At 52.1% G+C, this 11,437-nt stretch overlaps 1 protein-coding gene across 1 annotated transcript in view; it reads left to right on the top strand.

The window, feature by feature from the left end:
- Positions 1-4,182: 4,182 nt before the first annotated feature.
- Positions 4,183-11,437, top strand: part of TCEA3 (transcription elongation factor A3) — a 35,315-nt gene continuing 28,060 nt past the window's right edge. Inside the window, exons 1-4 of the mRNA XM_079698221.1 lie at positions 4,183-4,340; positions 9,048-9,110; positions 10,092-10,197; positions 10,678-10,813. Of these exons, the coding sequence (XP_079554347.1) occupies positions 4,272-4,340; positions 9,048-9,110; positions 10,092-10,197; positions 10,678-10,813 (374 nt within the window). The 5' untranslated portion in view covers positions 4,183-4,271. The remainder of the gene's footprint in view (positions 4,341-9,047; positions 9,111-10,091; positions 10,198-10,677; positions 10,814-11,437) is intronic.

Below are 11,437 nucleotides of genomic sequence, written 5' to 3'. Positions count from 1 at the left end.
GCTGTTAAATAAATATTCTGAATATCACTCCTTTTGATGGACAGCACAGCCTTGCTGGGGACCTCTGTTATAATAGATTCCCAGCCAGGAAGTAGAGGAGGATTCACCCCCATTTGCTTACTCTCCTTGATTTAGCAAGAATGAAAGGAATAGTCTGGGATGATTATCCTCACTTCTCTCCTCTTTCTGTCAGTCAACTCAGGAACCTTCCAGTCTCGGGGGAAGAAAGGGCCAAGAAAGGAGAAAGGAGAGTGAGAGAAATGGAGGGTGGAGACTTAAAGGTTCTACTTCCCAGCGCCAGAAATTCCACCGTCGCTTTCAGGCCCATATTGGAAAACCTAAGCCCTCATCAGTCTCTAACAGGTCAGCTTTATAGGCACTGGGCGCTGGGCCCTGGCAGGGATGGACCAGGACAAACGGGAGGCCAGAGGATGCCAATGGCCAGTGCAGCAGCCTGGTCCGGGAGGCTGCGCTGTTTACCCTGGAGACCTGACAGGTCTGTGATCCCACAGGAGCGAAGTTGTTTTCAGAGCCCCCAGTGTCTTGTTATTTCACTGATCTCTAATAAAAGATTTTTCAGAGTAAATTTCAGTGGTTTCATTTATGTTCTCTGAAGAACCATCGGGAAGGGGAGGGATTCTTAGGGCTTGAAATTCTTTCTCTAGACCTCCTAAGAGGGACAGCTTGGTGTACAGCAGTGGTTTGCAACCAGGGGTGATTTTCCCCCAGGGGACATTTGACAAGGAAGACACATTTTTTATTGTTCCCAACTGGAGGGTGCTGCTGGCATCTAGTGGCTAGAGTTCAGGGATGCTGCTAAACATTCTTCAATACACAGGCCAGCCCCTGGGAACAATGAATTATCCAGTCCAAAATGGTAATAGTGCCGAGGTTGAGAAACCCTGGTGTGAGGAAAGAGCACTGGACTAGGAGTCTGGAGACCTGCAATTTAACTCTGCCACAGTCCCTGCTTATTTGTGAGGTGATCCCACAGTGGGTAGTAGGGATGTGAAAAAAAAGGAACGTGCCATCAAGTTATCCCATCAGGAGTGAAGAAATTGGTGTATTTACTACCAACTCTGGTCTCTCGCTGGTTCAAGGGTCCTTTCTGGGGGTGTCAATTCCTAATTCTCTACTTCCAGGCTGCCCTGAAGCCCTCAGTCAGAGACATGCAGGAAGCTGTCAGAGGTGTGTCCAGGAATTGCCTGCTGGTGACCTCCAAGGTGGATGGGTAGGCAGAGGGGATGTAGAGGGTATTGACGTGTCTGATACGGTTGAGCAGTGCAATCCTGGGCCTCACTGGACCTCAGTCTTCCAATCTGTACAAAGAAAGGGTTGGACTTGATGTTTTCTTAGGGTCCTTCAAGCCCTAAAGTCTTGTCTTCTTTTGATGTCACTCAACTCACAGTGGGAGCTGGGTGGAAGTTTGAGGAAACTCAAATCTGCTTTTTCTAAAAGGCAATCCTAAGTAATTGCAGACAGCTGTCTCTTCAACCCAGAGGGGCTTGCTTGGGGGTTGGCCAAGAAGTTTTAGTCTAACCTCCTAAAAGTGGCCTACAGCGCTTTTCATGGTCAGGCCCCACCCACCTCCGACTCTCTGCCCCTCCCCTCCGAACACCCCTCTCATCTCATCGCTGTGCTGTAGCCACACCAGTTTTTCCTTCAAGCCCCGACACGTGAAGCACCCTCCCTTCCCCAAGCTTTGCACATTCGGAACTCCAGGAGGACTGATTTGTACCTCTCAGGATGCTCAGGGCTAAAAGTTCTGGCACCTAGTAGGTGCTCAATAAATATATGTATAAATGTTTCTTCTCCTCTTTATTTATTTATTTTTTAAAGCTTTTTTTAAAATTTTTATTTATTTATTTATGGCTATGTTGGGTCTTCGTTTCTGTGCGAGGGCTTTCTCTAGTTGCGGCAAGTGGGGTCCACTCCTCATCACGGTGCGCGGGCCTCTCACTATCGCGGCCTCTCTCGTTGCGGAGCACAGGCTCCAGACACGCAGGCTCAGTAATTGTGGCTCACGGGGCCAGTTGCTCCATGGCATGTGGGATCTTCCCAGACCAGGGCTCGAACCCATGTCCCCTGCATCGGCAGGCAATCTCCCAACCACTGCACCACCAGGGAAGCCCCTCCTCTTACTTTAACACTCTCCTCTTCCTCCTCCCAAGTCCCACTCAGCACTTCCACCCAAAGTTTAAACTTCATTTCTTCAGAGAACATGACACCCCAAATGGTGCAAGTCCCCTCAGATGTCTGCAAGTTATCCTCTACTTCTTCCTGACCCTCACCCCAGTTGTGATAACACAGAATTGATGGTGTCTGTATTTGTTTAAGGTTTTTCTTACCCATAGACTGAGTCTCAAGCTTGCTGGGACTGTCTTATTCATTGCTTGGACATTTGATACGTATCTGTTGAATGAATGAGAAACCCACCCCTTCCTACCTTGGTTCCAGCACAGTTAGAAGATTTAACCAAAATTTTAGAAATGGAGACCTGATTGAAAAACAAGGTGCTTATTTGGGGTTTGTTAGCACTGCACTCCTGGAGACACAGATTCAAGAAGCGCTTCAGGGCTTCCCTGGTGGTGCAGAGGTTAAGAATCTGCTCTCCGCAACAGGAGAAACCACCACAAGAGTAGCCTCCGCTCGCCAGAACTAGAGAGAGCCCGCCCGCAGCAACAAAGACCCAAGGGGGCCAAAAATAAATAAATAAAATAAAATAAATATATATATTTATATATAAAAAGAAAAGTTTCAATCGTGTTCTGCAGGACTACAAAATGGGGAGGCTTATAAAGGCAGAAACCGCAAGGTTACAGTTAGTTACAGGAGTTGTTTATCAAGAATTACAATTGGAGCTGGCCAGAAGTAAAGGCGCTTATTAAATAAGGATTGGTTGGGGTCCGAAATGGTTGCATAATTACAAGGGGAGACCTTGAGACCATAATGTTTGCAGCTGGCAAGTGTTGTTCTGAGTACTCTGGTGATGTCCATGGATCTGGTACAGCCCAAAGAAAGTTCAGGTTTTCAGTGATGCAGAGATGTGTCTGAAACCAGATCCTCAACTGCTACCGGACTCCATTTTTGTATGCCTTAACTGTGATCACTCTATGTTAATTTCAATTTGTCATCAGAAGCCAGGTGAGTCAACCCTGTGATGGAGGATGAGGTTCTCTAAGGTTCTCTCAGGAAAGTCTGGAGATTTCATTGAACACTCCAAGCCACAACTTCCCATCCCCACACACTGCGGACCATTTTTCATGCCTCCCTTCCAGGCCCATAAGCACCCACACACACACTCCACACACACATAGGTCATTTTCTATCAATTAAACTCCCGTTTAGGAAGGGATCTGGGTCTGCTGGGGACACTTGGAAGGTCCTTCCACAGGAACACCGATGTGTGCACAGCTGTGGAGGCATGATTCTGTTTCTTCCCTTCCAGATCCAATCCCATTGGGGAGGCAGTGTCCTGACCCCGACTAAATAAAGGGCACATGCACCTGGACACGGATTTCTCAAAGTCTGGTGCGCTTAAGAATTTCCCAAGCCCTCACTACTCAAAGTGTAGTCGTGGGGCCAGCAGCACTCGGGAGCTTGTTAGAAATGCAAAACGTCACTGTAAGAAACAAAACTGAGGGCAACAGTGGGCCTGGATGCACGCGTGTGCACGAATAGTGAGCACAGGGTAGGACAGAATTGGATTTAATGATCATGCAAAATAATGTGATTCAAGCGTACCGAACTGCCTCCACTTGGGCATAGGCATGAACTAGGTCCGCCGGCTTTGAGCTGCAACGGTGCAGAGACACGGGAGCCCAGAACTCTTCTGGAAGCTCCCGGGGCACCCTCGGGTGCCCTCCTCGCCGCAACAGCCTCTTGTGGCCAGGGACGACGGCCTCCGCATTCGCCAGAGAGCCCTCCTTCCCAAATCTCCCTTCAGCTCCCGGCGCCCCAGGACCGGCCCGAGGTGGAGGGCCCGCTCTCGCAGCCTCGTCCCTCTCTCGGGTGGCCCGACTGGCGGGCGCGGGCAATCTTTGCCCCGGCGAGTCCTTGAAGTCTATATTTAGTGCACGCCACCCCTCCCCCACTGTCGGGAGGCAGGCGGCCGAGGGGGTGTGGGGGGAGAGCCCCGCCCCCGCCGGGCGTGTGTGTCGGGTACGTCTGGGGCCCGCGCGGCTTGCGCGCCCTCAGCCTTTGCGCCTCCGGCACCCGAAACCCGGCTGCCGCCCCTGCGCCCCTCGTCCCGCCGGGCGTCGCGGGCCAACATGGGCCAGGAAGAGGAGCTGCTGAGGATCGCCAAGAAGCTGGAGAAGATGGTGGCCAGGAAGAACACGGTGAGGCTGCAGAGTTCGGCCCACAGCCCCAGCCCCCGGGAGGCGCGGCGCGTGCGAGCCCGGGAGTCCCGGGGGCCCGTGCTGGCTGGGCGCCCGGAAGGCGCGTGCGGGACTCGGGGACCGGAGGGAGGCACGGCCGGGGCAGGGCTCAGAGCCCCTTGGGGACTGCTGGCACCTCGGGGTGGGCGTGTGCACGGCCCGGGGCTCCGGGGTGGACCGTGCCGGCCCCAAAGACTGGGCTTGTGCACGTACGCCTGGACGTGCAGGGTTGGGGCCCCTGGGTAGCTTGTGCAGGGCCCGGGAAAGAGAGTGAAGAGACCGGCAGCTGGAAAAGGACTTTCGAAGCCCCGGGACTCGGCATGTGCAAAGCCCGGGGAGCGGCGGCGACTGCGGGACGGGGGAGCCGGAGACGGGGGAAAACAAAATCCTGGGTGACCCGAGAAGGGGCAAAGAAACTTGAACTGATGAGGGGTGCTGAGCCGCGTCTACCCCGCACCCCGGGAGTGGATCTGGCGGAGAAAAGCGAAGGGCCTCGGATCCCGCAACCCCACAGCTTGAGGCTCCAGGAGCTGCTCTGTTTGCAACTCTCCCTTTCCTTGGCCGAGGGTTGGGGCCCAGGAGGGCGGGGGCCGAACAGGTGTCGGGCAGCCGCTGCGCCCATGGGGCCCGCGGGGCGGGGGAAGGGGGACCGGCTGTAGGCCTGGGCTGCGACGCAGAGGAGGCTGGGGGGAGAGGGGGCCCCGGAGGTTGCAGGGAATCAGGGATGGAGGCCTCACCTGCGGATCCCTGAGCGCTCAGTGCCAGGAGCCCTTAGCGCGGGCAGACTTGAAGTTAATGTTTGATCCTCCCTGTGATCTTTGCCTCAAGTTGGCTGCCGCCCTGTTGCCTAGACAAGCAAACTTGGCCTTGGGACGGGGAGGGCTGGAGCTCACCAGGAAAGGGAAGAGAGAGGAGGTAGGCCAGCAGGCAGGTCCCTCACTTTGCCCTGTCCCAGAGCCCTCCTCCTCCCACCATCTGTAGGCATGTGCTGGAGCAGGACCTGAGTTTCCAGCACATTCTGTAATCCTAGGAGCTTGAGAGAGGGATGGACCCTAAGGGTGGTTTTAGAGCAGGGAAGAGGGAGAGGTCGCTGGATCCATGGAGTGTCAGGGAGCTCTCCAGTAGACATGGGCAGTAATGAGTTGGTGTCCATACAAAGACCAGAGCCTCAGTTTCTTCATCTGTAAGAAGATGAGATTACATACCTCCTGGGAAGGAATGTCACTGGATTTTTGTCTCTGCTGGTGGTGGTGAGGGTGGAAGAGCTGTGAAACCCTTAGGAAGACCTGGACTGGTGCTTGGGAAGGCTTAGAGAGTGACTCCTGCTTTTGCACAGCCAGAGGAAACACAGAAACCTGCAGAGTGTTGGGAGCCCCCATTCCAGGATGCTCCAAAGTCAGTGAAACTGAGCCTCAAGTCATCAGGCTCAACTGGGGGCGGCAGAGCCCAGCCCGGGGCTCCTGAACCAAACTCCAACTCAAGTAGACAGGTTATCCCAGCCCTGCCCCTTGCTGACCCCAGGGCCAGGAGATTCTGGGCCTCTGGGTGAGGGGTGCGGGGGCAGCTTAGGGAACCTGAGAAAGGCAGCTTGGCTGAGGAGGAAGGGACCTGCCCTGGCCTCCCCTCACTCCTTTTATGGACCTAGACCCACCACTCTACTTTCCCTCTCTGGCCTCGATTTCCTCTTCTGTGAAATGGGAAGAGGAAATGGTGTCCCTTGGCGAGGATTCCTGTGGAAGTACCCAGAGCTTTCTCCAGGAAAGATGCAAGTCCGGCCTCAGGGTCCCTGTAGCACAGAGCCAGTCTGCAGCCACGTCTGCGCCTGGGTTCTTGGCAGCATCTGGGTGGGCACAGAGCTCTGGGCATGTGACCTAGAAAGGTGGGGCCTGCTCTGGGAGCGAAAGTGGGCCCGCCCAGTGGTGGTTAGGGAGAGGAGGACACACTTCCTGTAATAAGACGGATCTTCCACGTTGCAGCTCAGGCCCAGGGTTTACTGCCAATTACTGAAGTCCCAGCAACTTAGAGCTTTTGTCAGATGCCGGGAGCACGCAGCAACTGTAACAGCTTCAGACTTACAGCCAAACATCCTTATGATCACACACAACAAACATAACTACATACATGCAGCCACACACAATATAGCTAAACAAGCAACTATGAACATAACTACGTAAAAGACGTGGTTACTGACGCTGACATGACTGACACACTGACCATTATATTTGCAGAAGGATACACAAAGACAACTACACACATGCCTACACGTGTGCATACACGCAATAAGCTACACCCCGACATGCAAATCTACAAACTTAGCAGACAGCCACACTTACATGTTCAGACATATTATGACACGGCCATCATCTCTCAAAGACAAACACATTATGCTTCGAGCAGCATACACACAGCAGCTCCCTACCTGGACCAGAGGTACTGCTGGCTGCACATCCCATTCGTGCATGCAGAGAGACACAGCTGGCAACATTTGCACAAGGCTTTGTGAGTCCAGCTACAACCCAGGCTCATGGCTGTTCTCCAACATGACCCAGTTATACAGTGTGACATGCAGAGGCACACGCCCAGTGGTGAGCCGGAACTGGCTTAACACTGTTGAACTTTCAGCAATTTTGCAAGCCAGTTTTAAATACAGCCATTATTTTTAACATTAAATTATATGCTTACATTAAATAAATTATATTAAAAACAAAGGTCATAAATACTCCAAAATCATCACTTCTTTATTATTTTATTGCATTTTACTGTCATCTGTGGTCTGGAGGTTATTTACTTCTGTTATATCAATATGGTTTCGCATCACACATCTCTTCCCAATACCTCCTTCAGGTCAGTCACAACATATTGGTATCTTGACATTGGCCATGGGAGGAGTATTGACACCACAGAAATGGGCAAACACTACAAATCAATTTTTTTCCTTTGAGAACTTGTTGTTAAACATTGACCAACATACCACTGCACTTACCCATGTTGATATTTCATGATTGCACACGTCTAGCCAGACTTATGTCCATACCTACCTATATGGTTGTATATTGGGTCGAACCCAAAGGGCCTAAGTTTGAATCCCAGCTCAGTTCCTATTTCTCTTCTCTGAAAATGGGATAATGTTTCTGTAAAAATGGGAATAGTAATAGGACCTACCTCATGGGGTCATTGAGAGAGTTAGAAGAGATAATGTATGTAAAATACTTAGAATCGTGTCCAGCAGATAATAAGCCTTTAATTAGTGATACATGCAGGCTTATGTGCCCACAAGTTCACATGCATACACATCCACAGGTCACACCTTGGGAAACAGACTATGAACCCAAGTTCTAAGGGAGGCTGAGGACTGACAGAGGGCAGCTCTTGGGATGTGGCCCAGGAAGACTAATACGGAGGGGCTTGGTGGCTGGCAGTGCACAGTGGGACCAAGACTCGGGGCATACAGACCACAGTCAGCTGGTGCTCCCCAGGGAACCCATCTCAGGACTGGAGACCGAGGCTGGCTTCTAGGAAGTGGGTGGAAAGAAAGAGAAGGCTGAAATGGGTCAGGGGTTGTTCAGGGCCTGGCAGCCAACAGCTTTTCACATCCGAGTCTCCTTTCTTCCCCTCCCACTCTCCCACTCTGCCTTCTGCTTTCTGCTTTATTCATTCACTCAGGGAGATGCTCCCTGAGTGATGAGTTCGGTATGCTGACCCCAGAGGTCTCAGAGATTAAACAGTCCTCTTCACCGGAGAGAAAAGAAAGTACATGTCCACACAAACACTTGTACATGAACGTTCCCAGCAGCTTTATTTGTAATTGCTGCAAACTGGAAACTACCTAACAGTACCATTAACAGGTGAATGGATAAACAAATTGTGGTATATACATGCAATGGCAAACAACTCAGAAATAAAAAGGAACTGTGGATCTGTGCAACAACGTGCATGAATCTCAAAATGATTACACTGAGTGAAAGGAGGCAGGTGCGAAATTCCATTACAGTCACTTTCTATAAAATCCTTAAAAATGCAAGCTCATCTAGAGGGGTTGGGGGTGCAGCGAGGGATGTATAACAAAGGGGCACAAGGAAAATGTCGGGGATGCTGACTATGTCCTTATCTTGACTGTGGTGATGGTTTCAGGGGAGTATATGTGTGTCAAAACTCATCACATTGTAGCCTACAACATGTGCGTTTTATTGTATGTCAGTTATACCTCTATAAAGCTGTTTAGAAAAAGCCACAGTCCTCAACCTACAGACGTTCCCAGTTGGGAAGTGAGGGGAGGCAGATACAGACATAAAAGCGGAAGCAATAAGCCATGAAGCAATTAAATTCAGAGGAAGAGATGGGGAAGGGAAGAGCATGCCCAGTGGAAGGAACAGCAGAACCAATGGCTGGGGGTCAGGGTGAGTGGGTAGGGCTGGACCCTGGCTCAGAGGGGCTTGAACCCACCACCCAGGGTGGTGGGAGGTGAAGTTAGAGAGCTGGTTTGGGGCAGAAGCTTTTCCTTCTCTCCTCCTTCTGTTCTTTGACCACTTGGCTGCCTGCATCCTGTCACTGGAAGAGTCTCCTCCCTACCTTCTGCCACCCTCCTTCCCACTGAGACCACACAATGGTCAGAGAGGGGCCTGGGGCAGACCCCACGGGCCTCAGCCCTCACCTTGTGGCCTCCCACAGGAAGGGGCCCTTGACCTTCTGAAGAAGCTGAACAGCTGGCAGATGTCCATCCAGCTACTCCAGGTGTGTGGGGATGGGCAGTGCCTGGAGTGGAGGGTGACTTTGTGGGGCAGGGAAAGACCCTTTAGGGGGAGCCCTCCAAGGATGGGGTCTGGGAGGAATTTCTGAAGGGAAGGCAGCAGGATGGGATCTTGAGGTACTCTGGGGGTGGGAACCCAGGCCTTTAGATGATGGCAGGGTAGCTTCTAAGCCCTCGGGGCCCTCTGGGTCTGGGGGAAAGACTGACTTGCTTTCCTTGTGTACCCCAATTCCCAAGGCCCTGGGCCTGTGGGATCCAAGAGGCCAGTGACTCAGGGAGAGGGAAAAGCCCCCCATTTTTTTTTTTTTTTTTTTTGCGGTACGCGGGCCTCTCACTGTTGTGGCCTCTCCCGTTGCGGAGCACAGGCTCCGGACGCGCAGGCTCAGCGGCCATGGCTCACGGGCCCAGCCGCTCCACGGCATGTGGGATCTTCCCGGACCGGGGCACGAACCCGTGTCCCCTGCATCGGCAGGCGGACTCTCAACCACTGTGCCACCAGGGAAGCCCAAACCCCCAATTTTTGGATCCTCCATGTGTTACCCATGTAGCCCCCAAACTTTACCAGAAGCTCTTGGCCCTGAAAAATTAGCACATACCCAAGCTGTAGTAGCCAGAGCTGTGTCTTAAGCTGAAATTTGAACTCAAAGACACCAGGGGGCAGAGAATGGGGAGGAGTCCTGGTCATCAGCCAGACCCACCACCACTGCTCCAGCTTTTCACCAGAGCCACAGTTACCCATCCCTGCAGGGCGCTGGGCCTTGGGCACTGACCTCACTCAGGACAGCAGGTCAGGGCCTCGGTTATAAGGTCAGGGTTACTACCTCAGCCACAGGTCCAGGCTGGGACTCGGGAGAGGCTGGGCCAGGGGAAGGGGGTGATTGAGCTGGGGCAGGTCTTGCCAATGAAGGCAGCCAGTCCAGTGGGTCCTAATTCCCAGACCGGCCACTAACCCTCTTGCTTTGCAGACCACCAGGATTGGAGTTGCCGTGAATGGGGTCCGCAAGCACTGCTCTGACAAGGAGGTGGTGTCCTTGGCCAAAGTCCTCATCAGAAACTGGAAGCAGCTGCTGGGTGAGAGGGGCAGGGTCGCTTGGGCCAAGTTTTCCTCCCAGCACCTGGGTGGATGGTGCCCGGCTTATCACAGGCACTCAGTGTATGGTTGTTGAATGACTTAATAAGTGACAGATGGCCTCTAGTGGGACTGCCAGTGCTTGTCTAAACAAGTGGGAGATTTGTAGATGGGTGGGTTTTCCTGTACATGTTCCTATGCATATATATCTGTGTGCTTGTGTGTTTGTACATATCTGTATATACACATTGATATGAATATGTGCATAGGTGTGTGCAAAGGTCTTCCTGTCCCCATGTGTGAGCTTCGGTTTGCACACACATGTGCATATTGGATATGCGCTTGCTTCTAAACAGGTATTTGTTGGGGGAGGGGGAGGCTATCTCAGTCCCTGACCTTTGCTCCTTCCTCCCCATGTCCTGGGTTGGGCTGAGACAGAGAGTTAAGGAACAATGTCACCATTTTGTTTTTACGCTCCCCAGCCCCCCCCAAAGGAGAAAAAGGAGAAGAAAGAGTGAAAGCAAAGAAGAAGGATAAAGGGCTTGACTGTTCAGATTGGAAGCCAGAGACAAGCCTTTCTCCACCAAGGAAAAAACGAGTGGAAGAGCCCAAAGACAGGTATTTTTTCTGGGATGGAGAGAAGGGAGCTGACACTTGTCACATCCTATGGCAACACCTCTGTTTATATAACTTCATTTAATCCTCACACACTAGGAGGTGGCTATTGTTATTATCTCCTACAGTGCCCCCTCTGGGGGTCTTCTTGGCTCAACCAGACAGACTCACAAGACCCAAACAGGCCATCCCTGACACAGGCTTTGCCTAGAAGGATTCAGGGACAGGAGACGCACTGTGCCAGCAGGGTAGCCTCAGGTGTTTCTCATCACCAAGAGTTCTCATAGGGGACCAGCCGCGTCCAGAGCTATTCTCTGGCCCACCCAGGTGACATTCTCAGGCGCAGAGAATGAGACCACAATGGTTGGGAACCCCCTGACTTAGAAGCCCCACATCCTAAATCTTATAACAGTCCCATAGACAAAGCTTCCAGGATCCCAGCAAAGGCAATGACCAGTTACAAGAGCAATGACCACTGCACTCAGGGTAGCCCAAAAGCCATGGTTTTCCACTAATCCTTTATAGTTCTTTCGTAGCCCTTCCTGTCTAGACACAGTTCACCAATCAGTACTCATTTGCACTAGAAGCAACGCTGCCTAGTAGTACAGCTGACGTTCCACCTTTGTC

The sequence above is a fragment of the Hyperoodon ampullatus genome, assembly GCF_949752795.1.
Source record: "Hyperoodon ampullatus genome assembly, chromosome: 2".
Taxonomy (NCBI): Eukaryota; Metazoa; Chordata; class Mammalia; order Artiodactyla; family Ziphiidae; genus Hyperoodon; species Hyperoodon ampullatus.
Note: the sequence above shows the minus strand (reverse complement) of the source record. Positions and strands in the feature narration are given on the sequence as shown.